The 21,509-nt window shown below is 57.4% G+C and overlaps 1 protein-coding gene across 7 annotated transcripts; it reads right to left on the bottom strand.

Annotated features, from left to right (window-relative positions):
• Window positions 1–27: 27 nt before the first annotated feature.
• On the bottom strand, window positions 28–20,941 carry ADCY6 (adenylate cyclase 6). 7 transcript variants are annotated; one of them, XM_045073232.1, is made up of 22 exons: window positions 20,745–20,938; window positions 14,841–15,699; window positions 10,960–11,109; window positions 10,482–10,603; window positions 10,277–10,388; window positions 10,012–10,139; window positions 9,339–9,497; window positions 9,120–9,261; window positions 8,887–9,015; window positions 8,589–8,614; window positions 8,189–8,336; window positions 7,849–7,946; window positions 7,584–7,671; window positions 7,292–7,408; window positions 6,892–7,050; window positions 6,425–6,603; window positions 5,480–5,515; window positions 5,269–5,398; window positions 4,689–4,952; window positions 3,664–3,868; window positions 2,746–2,870; window positions 28–2,529 (listed from the first exon to the last, which is right to left on the bottom strand). In XM_045073232.1, exons 1-22 carry the CDS (start codon window positions 20,918–20,920, stop codon window positions 2,404–2,406), a joined length of 3,678 nt encoding a protein of 1,225 aa, XP_044929167.1. In that variant the 5' UTR covers window positions 20,921–20,938; the 3' UTR covers window positions 28–2,403. The 7 variants fall into 7 exon arrangements, 6 of the variants coding, with proteins under 6 accessions (XP_044929167.1, XP_044929169.1, XP_044929170.1 ...); XM_045073234.1 differs by having other exon boundaries at window positions 20,777–20,873; XM_045073235.1 differs by lacking the exon at window positions 20,745–20,938 and adding an exon at window positions 20,231–20,402 and having other exon boundaries at window positions 14,841–15,702.
• Window positions 20,942–21,509: the final 568 nt, after the last annotated feature.

Raw genomic sequence — 21,509 nt, 5'->3', positions numbered from 1 at the left:
CCCAGAACATCTTCAGAGAGCTAAGAATTTTACAAAGAATTTGATTTTATTGATATTTAAATATATTAAATATTTCACGGAAATACATGATACACCACCCTCCCCCCCCACAGTGGTTACATTATAAAACCAAAGTCCATGGGCCTCCCATTCACTGACTTCCCCAACATCTGGTGAGAAAGGGGACGATGGTAGCCCAGGAGAAGGGCATGGCTGGCACTGTGGTATGGGGAGTCAGGGTGTGGACAGGCCCCTCCCACTTGGCAAGAAGCAAAGACAAGTCACCGAAGACTGAGGTCTTCCCACTCTGGTCTCCTTACATCCTCACCCCGCCCCAGGGCTCCAAGCAGTCCCTTCCTATCCAGGGATATGGCTAGGGAAAGGAAGTGGATTTTCTGTCCAGACCAACTAGTCTTGCGCCCTCCTCCTGCCATGGCTAATGAAGTGCCTGATGGCCCATTTGGTAGATGCATGAAGATCCCTCAGGGAGGCAATCTGAGCCGAAACCAGGTCTCTGAAAGGAGCGGGAGTCTGAAAGGGCACGAGGAAGGGCAAAAGTACTCCCTACCCCTTCCATTCCCCAAACCCAGTAACTCTGGGACCCTCTCTCCTCCGTCTCTCTCACCACCTCCCAGACAAAATGATCTTCAAATGCAGGCTAATGGCTCTGGCTTAAATTGGTACAGACAGAGAAACCAAGGCACCAACTAATTCAGGCCTGAGGCAAGGAGGTTGCAGGGAAAGGAGTAAAAGGAAGGCAGATATAGGAAGGGAATCTAGAGTCCGACCTTCCAATCCTCCTCCTAGCCCTTACAGGCTTCATGGGGACTGGGAAGCCAGGAACATGCTAGACTGAGATGGAAGGCTGTGGAACGCCAAGTTTCAGGTTCCCTTGCCCCACCCCCTAGTACCAGTATCTGGGTCCTCAGAGAGACCCCATGCTACCTCTGTCCCAAAGTATACCCCCAGATGGGGAACCCAGGAAATTCCTGAGCCTCTGCCCACCAAACCCCAGACAGTTCAAGTGCAGGGAGCACGGAGGCTCAAGCAGGCGCTTGGGTCCCTGCCTGAGGCGGGGAGACAGTCGTGCTGCACATGCGGCCCCCAAATGGCACTTAGGGATTTGGCACAAAAAGGACTGCTCTCCCCAGGGGCACCTTCCTCTTGCTACCACACCCCATGCCACTCCTGTGCAACGTAGGCATCTCTCTTCGTCCCTTGAAATCAGAAACCCTGCCTTATTCCCAGAAGACAGAGGCCCACAGGAGAGAGGTAACCCCAGGTGGAGAGCTGAGGAGGAGCACAAGGACACACACAGACCTGGGAAACAGATACACACACAAAGGCCGACATGCACACGCATTACACAGACACACAGGCCCTCCCCAGGGCCAGAGACTTGGGAGGACAGGTTTGTGATCAGGGTCATCCTCCTCCATGCCCTGACCCTTTTCTATTTGGCAACAGAATGGGTAGAGATGCTCTGTGCCCCCTTGCCAGCAGACAGCAAGAGTGCACAGGGGCAGAGGTACCTGATCATGACCCCAGGGGGGTCCTGAGATCAAGAGTCTGGTACCACCCCACTCCCTGGCTGGCCTGCTCTCTTTGGCACCTGCAGGTGAACTTTCAACTCCTGATCTTCTGAATCCCCACACACATGCTCGCTCTCTGGCTGGGCGTTTTCACAGTACCAATGAGGCCAGATGCCCCTTTCTCTGGAGCTGTGCAGGAACCGGGGCTAAATCTGAGCTGTCAAAAGTCCCTTTGTTCCCCTTTGGGGACAGATCATGGGACTAGGATTTGGCAAATGGAGACATTCCCCTGAAATACGGACAGAGCTGGGTCCCCAGAGCATCTCCCTCCTCCGCCCTGTGCCTAGAAGGGAGACCTTACTGGGGTGGGGTACCCAAGGCCAGTGCTGGGGATGCAGGCATAGCAGAGGCAAGCATGGAATAGGCACTTCTCATGCCTGCCCCAGTCTTTGTACAAAATATTCCCAGGAAAAAGAGGGAAAAAAAGGGCCCAGCCCTGAGTCTGTTGCCCAGACAGACAGGGGAAGGACAGGCTTGGCAAGCTGCCATTTTTAATCCCTCAGGCAGGAGGGCTCCTGCTGCCTCTGTAGCTGCTGCCTCCCCTGCTCCCAAGAAAGGAAGGAAGAGGCAACAGCCCTATCCCAATTAGAAAAGTAAAGTCACTTGCATAATCCTCTTGGTATCCTTGTTCACCAGCCTGAGGGCAGACTAGCAAGTGTGGTCCAAGCACAGCCTACTGGGGTGTTGTTCCCTTTTGTGGTCAGCAGGGTCTGGAGGCCTGGTGCCCCCTGCCACAGCTCCTCCCAGTGAGCACAGAGTCCACTCAGATGCCCACCTTGGTCCTGACAGTTGAATTGGTAGCTGGACCCTGCTAACTGGGGGGGCCCCCATTGAGGAAGTAGGTGGTCATCTCCCCCTTGCCCTTCACCTTGACCACCCCTCGACACTCCAGCTGGTAGCCTTTGGCAGCTAGAACCTGGTACAAGTCCGTGGTCACCTGAGGAATGGGAAGGGAACCCATTTAGTCTGGGATCCTTCCTGCTACATTTGCAGGGGTCCAGGGGTTCTCTAATCATGCTAGTCCCCCCCCCCAAACCCCACCTCAATCACAGAACACTACCACCCTACCCCTGTCCTCGCTGACCTTAGAGAGGGACCTGTAGAAGCCCTCTGGACCCATACTCTTCCTAGCCTCTGCTCACATCCCCCTCACCTGGATTCGGTCAGGGACTCCTGTGCTGTCCATACGGCTAGAGACATTCACTGTGTTCCCCCAGATGTCATACTGCGGCTTCCGAGCCCCAATGACGCCTGCCACAACTGGGCCCATGTTCAGCCCTGCAATGGGAACAGCAGCAAAAAACTGAGACTAATGGACATTCCAGGGTCAGCCCGGGGAATCCTCCCACCTCCTGGAACCTTTAGAAGGACTGAGAGAAAAAAGTGACAAAGCGACAAGCATCCCGGTTGTAAAGAATGGCAGAGCTGGGCATGTCCCAAGAGCTCCCCTGAGTTGAGACAGTTATTGCCGTAACTAAATCCACTGAATGCTCACTCTGTGCCAACCCCTCTGGGAAGCATTTTGCATGCCATTATTTCATCCCCTCAACAGCCCTAAATGGTACGTATCGTCCCCCTTTTACAGCCAGCCTTAGGATGCAATGTGCTAAATAAGCCAGTAAGTGGAACAGCCAGAATTCAAACCAGAGTGATGCTGTTAGCCGCTCCTCCCGCCCACCAGCTCCCAGCTCAGGCGAGAGGAAGTGCCTCTTACAAGACTGGCCATAGGGAAGGGCACAGGTACTGGAGCTTAACTAAACCTGGTTTTGAATCCCAGGGTAGTACCCCCCCCCACCAGCTGTTTGACCTTGGCCAAGTTATTTAATCTGAGTGTCTCTGTCTGTCAAAGGGGATGATAACATGAAGATTAAAATGTCTAGGACAGTACCTAGCACACAGTAGGCCCTTTACAAACGATCTCCATTCTAAACATGAGACGAGACAGGAGGTGGGAGAAAAGGACATCCCAGAGGATTCCTGACGGGGCATCCGGGATGCCATGCGTCCCTGGCCCGCTTCCTTGGCCTCCCCCAGCCCTGGGACGAGCTGCCAGGCAATCAGGCCATCTCACCAATCTTCATCTGGAAATTGTTGAAAGAGTGCTCGTTGATGTGTTTCATCTGCTCCATGAGCCGCATGGCATAGTCTGCCAGGGCAGTGATGTGGGAGCGGCCGGCCTGATCGTAGGTGCTGGCGTTCAGTCCTGAGGCCGCCATGTAGGTGCTCCCGATCGTCTTGATCTTCTCCAGCTGCCGGAAGCGCTCCTCGCTGATGATCTGCACGGCACGGGGAGGCCACACTGGGTGGCAGAGCGGCCAAGCACACGCACCCTGCCCCACACTCACTCCTGCCGGGCTTTAGCCTCCTCTCCCTGCCCTGTTTCAGCAGCTTCCCTCCTTTGAGGGAGGGAGCCACCGCCTTCCACCTATTGTTCTCAAGGCAGGACAGAGGCGCCAGGAGCACAGGCCTCTTCACCAGGCAGTCGGCAGAACCCCTGGCCAGGACTGGTGCTCATAGCTTGGCTCAGCTGCATGAGCTCCCTCGCAGAATCCAGAACTCCAGAAGGGCTATTAGCCATCAGGCGCTTTATGTGACTGACTGTCACTTTATGGGGAATTGAGCACCACTGAGCACCAGAGTGAAGAAGTGCCTTGGCCCCCGAACAGTCAGGAATGGCCCCTTCCTGACCTGGATATTCAGGACACCCCCTCGGGCTTGCTTCCATTTTCTCTATTCGGGGGCCCGTCTTGCTTTCTCGGGCTCGTGGGGTTCTGCCCATGGATTACTGCCTCCTCCTTCAGTAACATCCAGCTGGTACCTAGCTTGTTCTCTCCACAGATCCTCAGGTCTTTGCTTCCCAGCAGTGACAACCCTGCCCCAATGAGGCCGACCTCCTTGCCACCTCAGACACCTTGGTGGGTCTTCAGCCTTGTCTCCACTGTACCTACCCTTACCCTGACGCCAACATCTCTGGGTCCCGTCAAAACTCCCTTCCCCCTCAGCCACCCCTCCAATCCTGGCCTTCCCGTCCAAAGTTCTCCCTACTCCCCCAGTACCCCCAGCTGCTCCACCAGCAGCAGCCAACCAGACAAGTACCTCATCAAAGTCAGCAATGATCTCATTGAGCAGCCGCAGGCACTCGACACCCTCATTGTTTGCCTCCAGCTCCACATAGAACTCAGAAAAGTTGGCAATGGAGGCAAACATGACGGCCACACATTCACACGACTGGTAGTAGAGCTCATCGTTCCGACGCTCCCGGGCCAGGAAGTGGGCAGCCACGTCCTTGGGCAGAATGTTATGCAGCAGCCTCCGGTTGTATGCCTGCAGTTCCTCCATCTCCTCCTTCTCCCCTGTTGCCTGTGGACACCACACCCATCACCCACTGCCCAACATTCACGAGGGGTGGGTATGGTGGCCAAGGCTTGGAGACGGCCATCAGAGGGAATCGGGGGGGAGAAGAAGGCATGGACGGGTGAGACCTAAAGAACAGGCAAAGGGGTAAAAGGGGCAGGGAGGGGATAAGGCTGGGGTTAGGGGATGGGCGCGGGGAAGGCTTGGAGCCAGAGCAGGCTTGGGCAGCCCGAGCCTCAGCCAGCCAACGAGCTGCATTTCTGGCTCAGCCCAGATTCTGTCCTCAGGACCCTCCCCGTCCACCAGAAGCCCCCTCGGCCACCTGCAGTTTCCAAAGGAAGTCCAGCCGGGCAGTTGATTCCACCTGCTGGGCATGCAGATACAGAGCCAGCGCAAACACCAGCAGAATCACGGGGGTCATGTACTTGAGCGCCACCCTCCCGGCAGCTGGGCTGAGGGGGAGCAGAGGTGAGCTCGGTGTGTGAAAGAGGCCTGGCAGCCCTACCCTTCCCTGCCCCAGAGCCCTCACTCACCAGTCCGGCCCATCGAAAGTCTCATTGGAAGAAGCCCTGGTGGGAAGATACAAGAAACAAAGTCATGGGTTCCCTTTGGGCTGCTGGGTGGAGGGCAGAGGGGAGGGGAGACTCAGAGCACGAAATCTTAAAAAAGTTCCTGTAGGCCAAAGTCCTCACTGGACTTTGGGTCAGGACTTTGGCCTACAGGAACTCATTAAGAGCAGAGGTTAAGAGAAGGTTCCACTCCTAGCTCCTCTACTTCCCTGCCCTGTGACCCAGAACAACCAGCTTAAGTCTAGGCCTGTTTTCTCATCAGTAAAAGAGGGATGTGATCTAAATAACATGCACAAAAGGCCCAGCATGGCACTGGCGCGCAGTAAGGCTTCAACAAATGTTGAGTTGCCATCACTTCTACAATCACCTGTGATGCGGGCACCACTGCCATTTAACAGATGAGGAAACTGAGGCTCAGAGACATTAACTCACCCGTCCAAGGTCACACAGCTAATGAGCGGCAGAGCGGGATTCAAACCCAAGTGACTCCAGAGGCTTTTCCCAGCACACCAAGCTATGGCCCCACATCACAAGGGATGGGGTTTGCAGAGAAAAAGCCAGTGTGGTGTCCCTAAGTAAGAGTCAGAAGTTCTGGTTCCAGCCTGGGCTCTGCCATCAAGCAGCTGTGTGACCTACAGGTGGTTAAGAAAATGCTTACGAAGGAACCATGCAAATGAGATAGGGAATTTTTTTCAAATGTCTGGCCTAAAGATACAGGGAATTCCCAGGACTGGAGTTTCCTTGGGGTGACTGTGGAGTCATACATTGGGAGCTCCTCCACGGCCTCCTTTTCCCCCATAGGTGAGGGGGTGAGTGGCAGCCTTCCAAGGGCAAAGAGGCCTGGGCACCAGAGTGACCAGCAGGGTCAGGAAGCTCCTAGGGGACTGAAGGGGCTGAGGATAAACTCACAAGCCATGGACACCAAGCAGCAAGTCGTAGTTGTCAAAGATGGTGGCTGGGGGGCCCAGCAGAAGCAGCACCAAATAGATGAGCCCCAGGACAAAGACCATGGCCAGCTTTCCAATGCTGCTGATGTGCAGGAAGACAGAGCTGGCCAAGAGACTCAGCAGCATGTTCCCAACGAAGTACTGAGGGGGCAATGGCAGAGGCGGTGTTGGATGAAGTAAGAAGCCACGGCACCCCGACCCCATGCAGAAAGAGCCCTGTGCTCCCCTCCACAACTTCACACCCAAAGCTCCTTCAGCCTCCGCACCCCACCCTACACCACACTCGGGTCTCTAGCTGCTACCCCAGCAGGGACTCTGGTGAGATCTGGGCCCCCAGTGCCCATCACCAGGCCTGATGCAGAGGAGTCAATCACTAGCACTGATCAGGCCCGCCCCCCACCCCATCCCGCCAGAGCACGGCTTGGACACCTCAGGGAAGCTGCAGGTGGGTGCGGTGCCCTCACACAGGGGAGCGTCCAGGCCCAGAGAGTAATTGAGCTGCTGCAGGTGACAGGTGGTGATGTCAGCGGGTGTCACATTTAGCATCCGGGCTGCGCAGTTTCGTATGGGGGTGTGGTTGCAGGTGAACTGCAAAAGTTGGGGGAAAGCATGGAGGGGAGCAGTTACAGGGACCATGTCCCAGTGCTTTATACCCTGGAGGTCAAAGTTCTCGTAGAGGGGTGATAGGAGGTACAGAAAACAAGGAAAGAAGGACTGGAGTTAACCTCTCAGAGGGCAGGACGTGGGTCTTCTCCCTCTGCCTACCCCCAGAGCCCAGAGCAGTGCTCGGCACAGACGCAGGGTAAGAGAGTTTCCACTGGACCTTTACCATGTTGGCGATGGCAGAGGTGAACACAAGCAAGACTGAAAAGATGCCAACCACAGTGCTGTGTGCCCGAGAGCGGACAATGCTGCGGGAAAGACGGTGCAGGGCCTTGGGGAAGAGCTGCAGACGGGCAAAGGGCAGAGAGTTAGAGACCGTGTCAGCCAAGGAGTAAGGCCAACCAGGGATGGGGCCCAGGGGCAGGCCTGGCCTCCTCCTCCCACTTCCCACGGAACTCCTCACCACCCCCAGCCCAGCCAGCCCTCCCCGACCAGCCCTGGAAGAACCCCTGATGTACAGAGCCACAGGAGGACACGGCACAGGTCAGCACAATGATCAGCAACAGCAGGAAGATACCGGCATAGATGCCAAGCATCACGGTGGAGCTGCGGCAGAAGGAGGCCGGGAACAATGTTACTCTGGAATACCTGGGCATCCTTGTCCCACTCCCCAGATGGGCAGGGCGGGGGCTCCAGGGACCGCGAGCTTGCATGGGTATTTAGGAAAGTTCTGGGAAGTGGTGGAGGGAGGAGAAGCCGAGTGAGGAGGGGCAGGGCTCTCACTGTGGGAAGACGAGAAGCTGGATAAAGCAGATGAAGCAGAAGACCAACAGCGCACAGGCGACGTAGGCTCCGAAGCGGGGGTCCACCTTCCTCGAGTACTGAGGGAGAGGAGGCTGAGCTGGGTGCTGGGCTCTGTCCTGGAGGCCGCAGGGCACTACCAGGGGCCTCAGGGAGGGGGAGCAGTGGGGCCTGGTTGAGAGGAATCCCTCCTATGCCCTGTGGCATCCCCCGCCCCATTCCCAAAACAACTCTCCTGTTCCCTCAGTTGTGCTCGGCCTTCCCTGCCTGGACATCCCCTCCTCACCCAGCCCTCGTCCCTCTGTCCTCAGATCCCCCAAACCTTCTTTTCAAGATCCTCTCTCTGGAAAGTGAGCAGGAAGCGGCGCACATGGTCCTTCCGTAGCTGGTCGATGCTGCGGGCATCGATGGCGCGGCCCAGGAACTCATCTACTTCATCCTCGGGGTTCAGGGCATCTTGAGCACCCCGGCTGAGGGCAGACCACAGAGCCTCACCAGGAGCATGAGCATTGCCCCATGAGGGGCAGCGAGAAGGGACGGGCATGGGCAGCACCCAAGAATAGAGTGAGCAGGTAGGTGTGTGGCCCCTGCTCCCACACGACACAGCTAAGGTCCAGGAAAGAGGGGGTCTCGGTGGTCTCGGCTCCCCACAGCCCTGTCCCAGGGTGTAAGCGCCTTCTCCCCTTCGCTTCCTCCCTCCTTCCTCAATAACCCTGACTTACTTGTCCTTGCTGGAATCATCAATGCCCTGGAGAAAAGAACAAAGTGTGCAAATGAGGTGAAGAGCAGACCACCTTCGCCCTCATCATCCCTTCCCCACCCTCAGCTGTGTGCGCGGGGAATCCCCACGCCCCATACTTTAGGGGCCTTGGGACCCGGGTATGAAGTCATCCCTCCTGCCACCAATACCAGACGTCATACATGAAGATGTATGAACCAGAACAAGGAAAACAGAAGAGGGAGCGGGGCACAGAGCGTCAGGAAAACGAGGCCTCGAGTCCTAGTGCTGCAGCCGCTCACCATCTGACGGAAAGCCTTGGAGTCCTTGGTCCGGGAGAAGGCGCGGTCAGGCGCCCAGCGTGGCACCAGCCCTTCCATGGAGTTGGCCCGCGTCCGCTGCAGCTTGGCCAGCATGGCCTTCTCCTCTTTCTGTGAAGGCAGCCGGGCGCATGATCGGAAAAAGGGCCCAGAGCAGAGGTCTGTCTGCTCCGCACATCTGCCCTCCTCCCTGCCTGCCCACCCCCCGTCCTGACCCGTTTCTGGCTGGCTCCCAGGATGAGGAAGGTCTCGATGTGCTGCTCCTTGAGGTATGCGTTCCGCTCACCGCCACGGCCTGGCTCCACCTCATAGTCCCCATTCAGGTACTGCAGCGTGGCCCGGGTGATGTGGATACGGCTGGGAAGGGACAGGAGGGTGAGACCGGGGCTTGGCCACCTTGCTCCCGCCCCTCACCACCCAGCCCCCACACTCACCCGGCCCGGCCCCCCGCCTCCATGTGGTTGGCCAGCGTCACGTCGTTGGACCACACGTCGAACTGCCATTTCCGCAGGCCGAGGACACCACAGTGCACACGCCCGCTGTGGATGCCCACGCGCATGTTCACGTTCACACCTGTCACCTCGCGCACCAGCCTGGGAGGAGGCGGCTCCGCTTCAGCTCCTGGCACAGTCATTGTGCCCCCCCCATTCCTCCACCACCCCGCTCCAGAGCTCAGGCCCTTTACTCCCCTCAAAGCCAGACAGGGACAGACACAGACGCAGGGCACAGGACTACAGCCTTTGGCTGGACATGAGCACAAGGCTGCCTGGGTCTCAGGGACAAATGAGAACTGTGTTCACCAGCTGTGGCCCTGCAGCATCCCGTGGAACTGAGCTAGGAAGGGAGGAGTCACCATTCTCCCCTCAGACCTGCTCAGCCAGCATTCACACCGGCCCAGATCCCCTCACGCTGGCTCCCCGAGCCTGCCGGGCTGGCTGGGATCTAAGCTGCACAGGCTGAAGAAGGATCCAGTCCCCTCCCTGGGGACAGAGCTCCAAGACAGAGAAATAGCCACAACTGAGAAAAAGTCCTGAGGACATAGTAGACAACAGGAGCTGGCCTAGGCGCCCTTGGTGCCTCAGGAAGCCTGCGAGGAACGCTGCTTACGAGATGGCCTCGATCATGTCCACCCCCATCTCCACACAGCAGTGGGCATGGTCTGCCCGGGCCTCCGGCAGCCCCGACACACAGTAGTAACAGTCCCCTAAGATCTTGATCCTCAGGCAGTGATTTTCCTAAAGGGGAGAGTTGGGGAGAGTCGCTCACTCTCTTGCCCACCCAACACCCTCACTGAGTCACCATCTGTCCCCTCCACATCAGGCTGCCCCAGTAAGGCTAGGCTCGCCCCACCCCCCAACCCCCACCCCCTCACCGCAGCCAGCTTGTCAAACCGGGCAAAGAGCTCGTTCAGGGTCATGACCAGCTCCTGTGCGGTGCACTGGGATGCCAGGCTGGTGAAGCCTTCAATGTCCGCAAACAGGATGCTGTGGACAGTGGCAGAAGATAGAAGGACCACCTGGCCCTCAAAGACTCCCAGGACCCCCATCCCTCTCAGTCTCCTCCCACCCCCACCCTACCTGACATTGTCATGCTTCTGGATGTAGATCTTGTGGAACATCATGTCTTCTTTCTTTGTGTTGATATCTTCTTTCATCTCCATGGCAACATGCTGGGGCAACACGGACAGCAGCAGCCGTTCCTAGACCAGTGGTGTCAACAGGGTACCACTACCTTCTCGGCCTCATACTGTGATCCCTCCTGATGCCTCCACCACCCCAGTGCCCTCCCAAAGCCCTCTGGAGACCTGAGATTCCCTTCTGGATCGCCCCACCTACAGCAGACATATGTTTCATTCTTCACTGGTGCTCCCATCTACCCGTCCCCTCACCCCTCGTTCAGGCAGCACAGGAACCCCAGCATCCAGGGCCTGTGTAACACACCATCAGGGGAACCATCCACACTCATTCCGCGAAATGGAGCGGGACAACGGACCCAGTCTGTGGTTCTCTGGGGGGTGGGGAGCAGAAAGGCCTCGGACAGTGAGAGCAGCCCCACCTGCTGCCGGTTCTCGTGCTGCAGGTGCAGCCGGGCCTGGATATAACCACGGGTCTCCTGAAAGGCCTGGCGCTGAGACACCTCCGCCGGGTAGTGTGTGCAGATGCCAATGACGTTGGTGCAGAGGAACAGCAGCATGTTGGCGCCCAGCTGCAAGAGGGCGGCGGAGGCAGATGGTGACCACCCCACCCCCACAACGCACAGGTGCAACCTACCAGGCTCTCTGGGGATGTGTTCCCTCAGGGAGGAAACCAGGATCCTGTGCCCTGTCTGTCCCCGTCCCAACCCCTGTGACACATTTCCCCCTTCTCCCACAGGATTCTGGCCCCCTTCCTGGATCACTGTACAGCTAGAAATGGGACCTTTGCACAACTCCTGGCAGCAGAGGGAAGGGGGGGGTCACAGGGCCGGTGTCTAGTACACTACAATTTCCTGCCCCACCATCAACTCCGACAAAGAACAAATGCAGCAACTTCTGCACGTGGTTCTCCTCACAGGACAACACCCAGGAGACTTGAGCGCTATACCCCTCTATGAATGCCCAGGACAAGTCATCTCATCTCTCTGGGCCTCTGTATCTTCATCTAGAACCTGGAGAGAGGACAATAAGAAGATGTCTAAGATCCCTCCCTGCTCTGACATAACTTGATATTATTATTATTATTACTATTATTGGAGCCAATCTGTTGGCTGTCTAATATTCTTGACTTCTTTTTTTTTAAGGTTTTATTTATTTATTTGACAGAAAGAGACACAGTGAGAAAGGGCACACAAGCAGGGGGAATGGGAGAGGGAGAAGCAAGCTTCCCGCTGAGCAGCGAGCCCGAATCAGGGCTTGATCCCAGGACCCTGGGATCACAACCTGAGGCAAAGGCAGAACGCTTAATGACTGAGCCACCCAGGTACCAGTCATCCTGACTTCCATAGCTACCTCTTATACAGTACCTAATGGATTTCTCCTAACTCTATGAAACATACAACAGTACCTCATTTTGGAAGGTAAGGCATTCCAGCACAGAGAAGCTAAGTAACTTGTCCAAGATCACATAGCTAATAGTAGCTGGTGTGGGACTTGAATCCAAGACAGTAAGACTCCAAAGCCTGTGTCCAAACCTTACTGCATGGTACATTCTTGATTTCCAAGATTCCTACTCCCTCCACTCATGCAAACTCTTGCCGCCCAGCCTTGGGAATCATCAGTTCTACTAATGATGTTCCACCTGGGAAGGGTTGCCACCGTGCCCCGGTACCCTCAATTCTTGATGCCTTAGGAGCCCAATCTCAGGATGGTCAGCCCTCCTCAGCATCAGTAGCTCTCACCAAAGAGCAAGTCTAACGAAAACTGGCATCAGTGTTTCTGGGAATTCATGGGTTAACCCAGCACTTGTGGCTCCACCCCAGAGTTGGCTGGGGCAGGGCTCTGGTTTGGGGAGAAGGGAGGGAAAGAGCACCAACTGGAAGCCAGGAATTCTGGGCTTTGCCCAGAACCAGAACTAGTCTTGCAAACTTGGGCAGGTCACTTAATCTCTGGGAGCTTTCATTTTTCTTAGGTAAAACGGAGGGGTAAGTTCAGCAAACCTCTAAGCTATTTCTCGCTCTGACCCTCTAGGACTGGCTGCCTAGCTTTCCTTCCCAGTCCAGCTCCCAAGGTCTCCCTCCCAGCAGCAGGGGTGAAGAGGGGGGCACACTATCTCCCTTAGGGGTTTCTAAGAATAGCCCCCAGTAGGGGAGAAGGAGGGGGTTAACCAGGCAACTTCCCTTCCTGGCCCCAGGAGCCCAAGAGGAAAAAGTGAGTCACAGGGAAGGGAAGGGGAAGGGGGACAAGAGACCAAAATAGATCTGTATGCAGACCCCTATCCAACTGTGAGAAAAAAGGGATGCCAGGGCACCCTGGGAGACTCCAAGCGGGGCCGGGGTCACTGGGTGAAACTGCTCAGTGTGTCTGAACGAGGGGTCAGAGGAGAACGAAGGTTTCTTCCCATGAGCGTAAGCAGGGCTGGATCTGGAAAGGGGCTGCACGAGGAGCCTAGAAAGGAGGCCACGGCTCCACGCCATCCAGACACACATGGGCCACTGGACACAGGGAATCAATCCTTCTCAGTTCAGAGAAGGTGTATGGGCGACCCTGGCTCCGAGAATGAGAATAGGCACGGGGGAGGCTGACTCTCCCTGCTCACCCTAAGAACGTGCCTGCTGAGACCTATTGGGTCAAGCTGCAACTGGGAGCCCCTGGGGAGGCAGGAGGCTGACAGAGTCCTGGTCCCCATGGGGCTGCGCCTACCCGATCAGGCCCTGTGCCTGGGCCGGGGCACCATGCCAGCTAAGAGCAGAGAAGAGACACTCACCCACCCCCTGCCAGCCAGAGAGAAGGTGGGGAGGGAAGGGAGGCACCACCTCCAAGCTCCTCCTTCCCCAGCAGGGTAGTCCAACTCCAAAGCCCAGGGTGCTAGTTACCCTGGTGACAAACGGGGGGCTAGCAGAGGCAGAAAGACCCAGGCCCTTTAAGAGGTCAGACTGCCCTGTGGGTGCGTGCTCCACAAACAAATGGGCTATAAAGTTACTTTTAAAAAGGTACATTCTGTTCCAGAGCACAAGCTGGGTGGAGAAGGGCTTCATGCCAGAGCACCCAGCTTCTCACCCTGGGAGCCCCAGGCAACTTCCTCTTTGTGGGTGGGGCTAGGGTGGGCTATAGGCCACAAGCCCTAGGCAAGGCAGAGGTGGGACTCCCTCAAAACCTGTGCAAGACTGAGGACAGCACCCTCAAAATCAGGGGTCATGAGGTATGTTAGTTGGGGCTATGCCCTGAAGGATCAGCTAGGCACCATGTCCTGGGCTCTGCTCCCTCATCACAGGGAGGACCTCAGATGGCAGACTCCGCATGCTCTTGTCTCTCTGAAAGGGATTTCTGGGAAGGCCCTTCCCTGGGTACCATCCCCTACAGCACTCCCACACTTCCCTACCCCAGGTAAGAGCCCTGCCCTGGCGGGTTCTACTCTGCTCTGGGAGAGGGTGGGGCCCTAACAGCGCCATCATGAGGTAACTACTATTTTTATCCCAGTTTTACAGACTGTGAAATGAAGGCTGGGAAAAGTGAGGCTCGTTGTCTAAGATCTCACAGAGAAGAAGTCAGTCCATTGGACAAAGCAGGTCTGCCTGCAGCCAAGCCTTGATTTCTCTCTCAACATCATGCTGGCAGGCCCCACCCCACGCCCCACTGAGAACCTGGATACAGTAGCTGGCATGGGCAGAGAACCTCAAGACAGGACTGCCGGAGCCCTGGTGCTCAGAGGGATGGTGGGGAGACCTGAACCTGATGTCGCTCTTCTCCACGGCCCAACTGCACCTAAACCATGCCCGGCCCCAGAGAAAACTGATCCCACTCATCACCCTCCCTGTCCTCTCAGAGATGGCTTCAGTCCAGAAGAGAAGCAACTCCTCCCTTGCCAACTCTATCAGAACCCTGCTTGATCCCTCCAGGTCACCACCTGGAGCTGCTTTACAGGGACAGCACCAGGGCCTGAGTCTCAGGGATCAACTTGGGGCCAGAGATGCCAAGGTCTTAAGTCACCAACACTGCCCTCTGGGCCCAGCCCAGGCCCTGGCATCAAACGTCACCTTCCCATATCGGGTGCTCCCTCCCATCTTCGGGCTCCACTATTTCAAGGGCCTCCGGCTAAAGAGCTGCACACTGGGGCCTGCATCTGTCTGGGGAGCCCTCCCTCTGCTCCAGATCCCAGAGGGAGCCAGCCCCTGAAACTTGGCCTCCTGTCATGCGCCCCTCCCCTTGGACACCTGTGACCCACACCCCACCCACCCTGGATCACCAGACCCCTTGGCATTCCCGGCCGGGTGCCCCAAGGCCCCCCTCCCGGACCACCCACCTGCTTCCAGAGGAAGGCGTCCCCGCGGTTGAGTTGCCAGGCCAAGATCAGATGCAGGGTGGAGAGGCCCAGGCCACTGAAGACAGCCGCCCGCATGCGGATGGGCAGGAGCGTGTAGGTGATGTAGACGAAAAACACGGGGCACCAGAGGCCAACAGAGGGGCTGCGGGGGTCAGCCGCCAGGGCGCCCCCCACCTGCACAGCTGCCAGGATGCCCAGCACCACGTAGCTCACCACCCACATGGAGTCCTGGCGGAAGCTGTGCCGGTTGCACACCACCATGAGTGCCACGAAGAGGGTGGCGGCGCAGGCCAGCAGGGCCACATATGCAGGCTGCGGAGGGGCAGGCGCCGCGTGGAAGGCCAGCAGCACCGCTGTGAGCAGCACCAGCACGGCCATCAGCAGCGTCAGGCTGCTCTGGTTCATCTGGAAGAAGTACCGCTGGTACAGGCGCTCCAGCTTGGCCGAGCGGAACTGCTTGGACTGGAACACCTGGGCCAGACGCCGCCAGCACGACCACCGACGCCTGGGGCTCCCGTCGGGCACCACATCGGCCACCCCCACTGCTGCCGTTGCCTCTGTGTCCTCAAAGCCCAGGGCCACCGCCCGCAGCCCCAGCTCAGTGCCCTTGCCCGGGCCACCCCTCCGGATGAAGGCCTCATCCTGCCAGGGGCACCGCGGGGGAGCGGCGGGGCTGGGACTAGGGGGCTGGGCCTCCCGGAGGCAGCTCATGTAGCGGGGCGTGCAGAAGCCACCTGTCCGGGTCCCACGGCGCGGACGCTTCTGCCCATTGCGCTCACCCCAGGCTGTTTTCCGTTCATCCACTTTGGGGACCAGGAGGCCACTAAACCACGACATGCTGCTGAGAGAAAGGATGGAGTTGGTGTTAACGCCACCATCACGCCCTACCACGGCTGGCAACTATCACAAACCGAGCACTTCCACTGCCAAGCTAAGACCTCCAGATGCCACATCACTCACGTAAAATCCGGGAGGAAGACGATGGTGGCCCCCTTCAACAGGCCAGGAAACTGGACACAGATGGAGGGAGGGAACTGGCCCAAGATCAAGGAGCCACAGAGGTGTCAAAACTGAGATTCGAACCCAGATCTGCCTGACCTCCCCCCCACCAAGCACTACACTTCAACAATCACCTCTTCCCTAAAAAGCACTGATTCGTGGGAGGTGACAAATTCAAACACCTGTGTCAATGAGCAAAGGCACGCCCGGCTCAGGAGATGCCACAGGAACTACGGGGTGCCCCCCACCCCGCATGGCAGGGGCACACAGCACCCCCACATTAGCAGAGAGCTGCCACCGGCATCCCGGTGGAGCCCGAGCCTCTCATTTTCAACAGAAGCTGGAATAAAGTGTACATTTAAACATGACAGCTCCTGATTTTGAAAAGGTTGGCAAGTAATTCACATTTTTCAATGCTGCAAGCCAAATAAATCACGTCTATGGAATGAATTCAGCCTGTGAGCTGCCAACCGGTGACCTCTATACAAAAGGGAATCTCTTTCCACATCGGTCCCCGTCACACTCGCACCACACACACTGTATCAGGCCAAATTCTACTTCTTCCTCGGTTCAAGGCTTAGAAGGAACTTCCTCAGGGAAGATGTTCTAGCTCCTCCACCCAGACTGCGTTTTGCCCCATTTACCCTCTGCGTTTCCTCCATAGTACTTATCACAATTATACTGAAATTGCCCCTTGTTCAACGTGTGTCCCCACCCCTCTGACTATAAACTTCATGAGGATCCAGATCGCTACTATTTCGCTCTACACTTTATCCCCAGCACCAAGTACTGAGCCCGACTCCTGCTAAAGCCCCAAGAAATACATCGAAAAGACAAAAAAGAAAGCTTAAGTGGGGGCCTCTGGGTGGCTCGGTCAGTTAAGCATCTGATTCTTGGTTTCAGCTCGGATCATGATCACAGGGTGGTAAGATTGAGCCCCAAGTCAGCTCCAGCCTCAGTGGGGACTCTGCTTGGGATTCTCTCCCTTTTCCTCACCCTTCCCCCTCTCTCTCTCCCTCCCCACCCCAGCACACACACTCTCTCTCTAAAATAAAGAAAAGAAAAGAGAAGAAAGCAAGTTCAAGGGCACTGGCACTGAGCAACTAATATGAAATAAATACAGAGTTGTAACCCTGTGACTCTCCACCTTCCTCCCTGCACTCCAGTCCTATGAGCCTCCTTGCTGTTCCCCAACACACCGCGCATGGCCGGCCTGGGACTACTGTGCGCACCATGTCCTCTGTCCGATACAAGAACTCGTCCAGGTCATAGCTCAAATGTCCCCTTATCGGTCTTTCCCTGACTGTGCTATTAAAATAGCAACCCCCTTTCCTGGAGCTCCCTATCTCTCCTCCCAGCTTTATGCTTTATTTTTCTCCATAGCTCTTATCAGCAACTGCCATTCCATTTATTTTCCTTATTTGCTCATTGTCTCTCCTCACTGGAATGTCAGCTCCATGAAGGCAGGGATTTGGGTCCGTTTTGCTCTCAGCCACAGCTGCCGCACCTGGTTGAATCTTTGTAAGTGTTCCTAGAACGGCTGGCTGGACGATGCTTTTCTCTGTTCTTTAAACTTTTTGAGGTCCTCTCACATGCCTAATTCCACCTGATCTTCACCAAAACCCCGTGAAGGTACATTGGTGGCCACCTGGGGCACAGATTTGACAGGAAAGGAAAACAAGGTGCCTAACAGCTCTGTGTGGCTGGCCCAAGTTGCGGAGATCCTGGGCCACTGAATCCGCCCCAGGTCTCAGGCAGGTCTCCTGAAGGGTAGCGCCTTGAACCACGATGGGGAAGACTCCAGGACAACACCCGCAGTGCGCCTCGTGGCTAAACCCAGCTTCAGAGAAAGAGGATGAGAGCACAGTCATCTTCCTCTGTGCCCACAGGGCACCCTGGGGCTCCCTGTACTGAAACCTTCAGAGCTGGCAGCCTTGACATTTGTACTCACTAGGGGACATGGGGCAGGGTGGGGGGACAGACAAGTGGCGCTTCAAGCAGACACCCAGAGGCCCACAAAAGAGAAGGCAGACTAGGGACCTCTCTGCACGCTGGAAAGTGTGCAGTTCACCCTAGTTCACCCTCAGCCAACTTCTAGTTCACCCTAGAACTAGAACTAGAACCAACCCTAATTCACCCTCAGCCAACTTCTCTCAGCATCCCTTCTCCCACAGCCCACAGAGTGGCATGCCCTTCAACCCCGCCACACCACCAACAGCACCTTCTGGAGGGACAGATCAGAAATGCAAGACTTTGGGGCCAGGTTGGCGTTTGGAATGGATAACCAAAGGAGGCCTGGCTCTTCAAAATACTTCTTTAGAAGCTTGATCTTTGGAGCAAGACCAGGCTTCAAACCTGAGAGTAATTATGTGCTAGCTGCACAGCCTTGAACATGTTACTACCTCCCTGCATCAATTTCGTCATCTGTAAAATGGGAAAAATAATGTCTGTGAGGAAAGAATCCAAGACTATTTTGTCACATCGTACATGCTCTGTAAATGAGTTCCTTTCCCCCACTCTCCACGACTTTGAACCCAAATTCTACCACTGTCCAAAAAACAGAAAGACAGGAAAGTCATATACACATCTCCCCAGCCAGTTGGACACCTAGTTCTAGTTCTATCGGTCCCTCTTGTCCTCAGCTGTCAGTTCTCAGAGCTGCTAGAGACAGAGCCCAGAGTGAGCAGGCTTCCCACCATGACATTTTACTTAATTCTGCCTCCTCGTGCTCGCCAGTCCCCTGCCCTGTATTTACCACACACAGCAACCCTCCCACCCCCTGCAATGGCCCAGACCTCTGTTCCCAAAGGACCTGTTTCTGGCTGTGTTCCCAGCCTCCTGGAAGCACGTCCTAGCATCTGGCTCTTACCCACAGGGGAAGGGGCAGACACTGTCCAGGAGAATGCATGACTGTCCCCAGAACACTCTGACCCCCCAAGGGGATAGCTTCGGAGTCATCTAATTGTCCAACTAACTGCAACCATCCCACCTGAGGCTCCACTCCGGGCATTGCCCACCTTGAAGAACTCACCAGGCTCCCAGCACTCCTGGCACACCAGACTAGGTTGGTATGACAAGGAACAGGGGGAGGGCACTGTTCAAAGCCACAGAACTTCCCTATATGGTCCCCCAACCCTCACTGTCCAGAAACAACGCATCACTATAAACCACAGACCACCTCCCTCTTCCCTAGAGACAGGCTCCTGAGCCTGTGCCTCTGACCTTCCCCCACCCCCCCCCCCCCCCGGGTCCTGCTCCCTTGCTCTCTCTCACAGATCTGCTGCTCCAGACACTACTGGCTCCCACAGCCAGAGCCATATCCATTCAGCTTGGCAGTTGGGAGGCCCAGTGCCTCCCAGACCTCAAGTCCCTCCCAACCCTGATTCTCCAGCCTGAGACCCAGAGTCTGAGGCAGGCCAAGGCCCAGCCCCAAGGATAGCTCTGCCCACTGCTTTTCCCAAAACCTCTTCCTGGCCACCTCGGTCTGTCCCTGCCCCTGCCCTCCTTGGCAGAAGGAGGCTCCTGGGGATTTAAAACGACTTCAGATAGTTCATAGTAGAAGGCCCTGCCCAAGCAGGGCCCTTCAGTGCCAGCACCGCCCACCATGCTGGGAAGAGGGCCTCCATTCCAGGCCTTTCCAGATGTAGAGGAGCCTCCCCCAGGGCCTGTATCTGGAGGTCCAGGACTGCCTTCTCCCTTTCCCAATCCTTGGTCTCCCTGAAGACTGCAGAAGGCTCCCACTTCCACAACCCCCTGAGGTTTTTCCACCTCCTAGGGGTGTTCTGGTAAGGGGAGGGTATGGGGAGAGAGTCCCCACCCCCTGCTTCCACGTCTAGGTTTTCAGTCAGGCCCTGCTAAGAATCAAGTCGTCTCTCCCCTGGACCCCTGCAGCTTGCCCTGACACCACCCTTTTCATTTCAAGGTCTGGGGTTAGGGGAGTGGAGGCAACTCCTGCAGGCATAGGGCATCCCTCTTCCCGGACTGCCCCCCTCCCCTAAACACAATCACACTCTACCCCAAACTCAGAGACTCACCCCACAGCCCCGCTGCAAAAACCTCAGCCAGCCCCTCCCCCAGCCCAAACCTTCGCCGGGGTCCCAGCCAGCTGGGCACTCAATTCGGTTGGAGGAAGGGAGTGAAGGGTGGGAGACTGGAGCCCCCCATCCCCTCCCTGATTTCTCTCTCCAGCCCCAACGGCCTCAGGCTCCCCTCCAAACACTATAGAGCCTCCCCATCGCGCGCTTCCGTACCCCAACAAAAAACTCTCGGGCGCCGCGCGGGAGTCTTCACGTCCCCCCCATCCCGAGACCCCAACACCCCATCGCCGCCGCTCTTCCCCCGCCCCAGACCCCTGCTCCGCGCGGGCTCACCTGCCGGCCGGGCTCCGCGCCTCCCCCGGGCCCCCGCCCCGCAGCCCCCGCGGGCTCCGGCCGGCCCGCCGGCCGTCCCGCGGTCCTGCTCTGTGCCCGCGCGTCCCGGCCGTCCCTCCCGCCGTCCGCAGTCCGCCCGGCCCGCGCCCCCTCCTAGCCGGCCAGCGCAGCCGCCCTCTACCCCGGATCCAGAAGTCCCCTCCCCGCCGGCTCCCGGACTCCCCGCCTTAAAGGCACAAGCTCCTATTGTCTGGGCGCCCCCTCCCCCTCCGCCTCCGAGCCCCGCGCAGGGGCCCACTACCCTTCCCACGAGCGGGGCTGGGGTCTGGGAGCCCGAGCAGCGCCCCTCCCTCCGCGCGCCCCCTCCTCTCTCCCGCCGCTCCCTCCCTCAGTCCTGGGAAAACAAGCGGCTTCTGTTTAGGGATCAAGACCCCGAGGGAAGGAGCAGTCCCGCCCGCTGCCCCTTCCCTCCACCCCCCTGCTGCCCCCTGCGGCGTTCTCCGCCCACCCTCACCCAGGGGTCCCCGGGCGCGCCGGACAACGCACTCTGTCTCTCGGCGACGAGACCCCGCCCGCAGCACGGAGGGTCGGCTTCCTTCCGGCCGGGGTCCCCCGGGGCCGAAGCGGCGCCCTGCGCCCACTCCTCACTCCTCCTCCCTTCCTCCCTGCCCCCCACCCCCACCCTACCATTCCCGCCCAGCCGCCACGGCCCGGCTCCCTCCCGCGGGAACTCAGTTTAATAATTAATTAAGATTTCATTCCACTGGGCGCCAGGTGTGTGCGGCCTGCTTCCCCACACGCCACTTGTTTCCTCCTCCCCTAACTCTCTGGGGCACGGGCCCCAGCGAACCTGCTGCACCCGGAGCCCAAGAAGGGGACTGAAGGAAGGGGCGCTGCCCCCCATTCCGCGCGCCCCCACACTGGCCCCTCTGGGCAGCCCGCCCGCCGACCTGCCGCTGTGCAGAGCCCCTCCCCCGGGCACCTTTTACTCTGTGCTTCCCTGTGGAGGGTGGGGGTGAATGAGGGGGTGCATGGCTAGGTGCACATACTGAAAAATTGTTTGGGGCTTTTATTTATTTCCCACGTTTTCTCGCACAAAGCAGCGACCCAAGTTACCTGCGCGATGGGAAAATCACGTGGGAGCGGCTTTAACCCTTAAGGGTTTGAAACATGGTAAAGCCAGAAAGGGGAAGAGGGTTAATTCCCAGAATGTAGGTGAGCCTGACTTTGGAATGAATGCCATTGCCCCAGAGCTGCGAAGAGGGCAGCTTGCCTGGTT

The sequence above is a fragment of the Mustela putorius genome, unplaced genomic scaffold, assembly GCF_011764305.1.
Source record: "Mustela putorius furo isolate JIRA1106 unplaced genomic scaffold, ASM1176430v1.1 tig00537227_pilon_pilon_pilon, whole genome shotgun sequence".
Taxonomy (NCBI): domain Eukaryota; kingdom Metazoa; phylum Chordata; class Mammalia; order Carnivora; family Mustelidae; genus Mustela; species Mustela putorius.
Note: the sequence above shows the minus strand (reverse complement) of the source record. Positions and strands in the feature narration are given on the sequence as shown.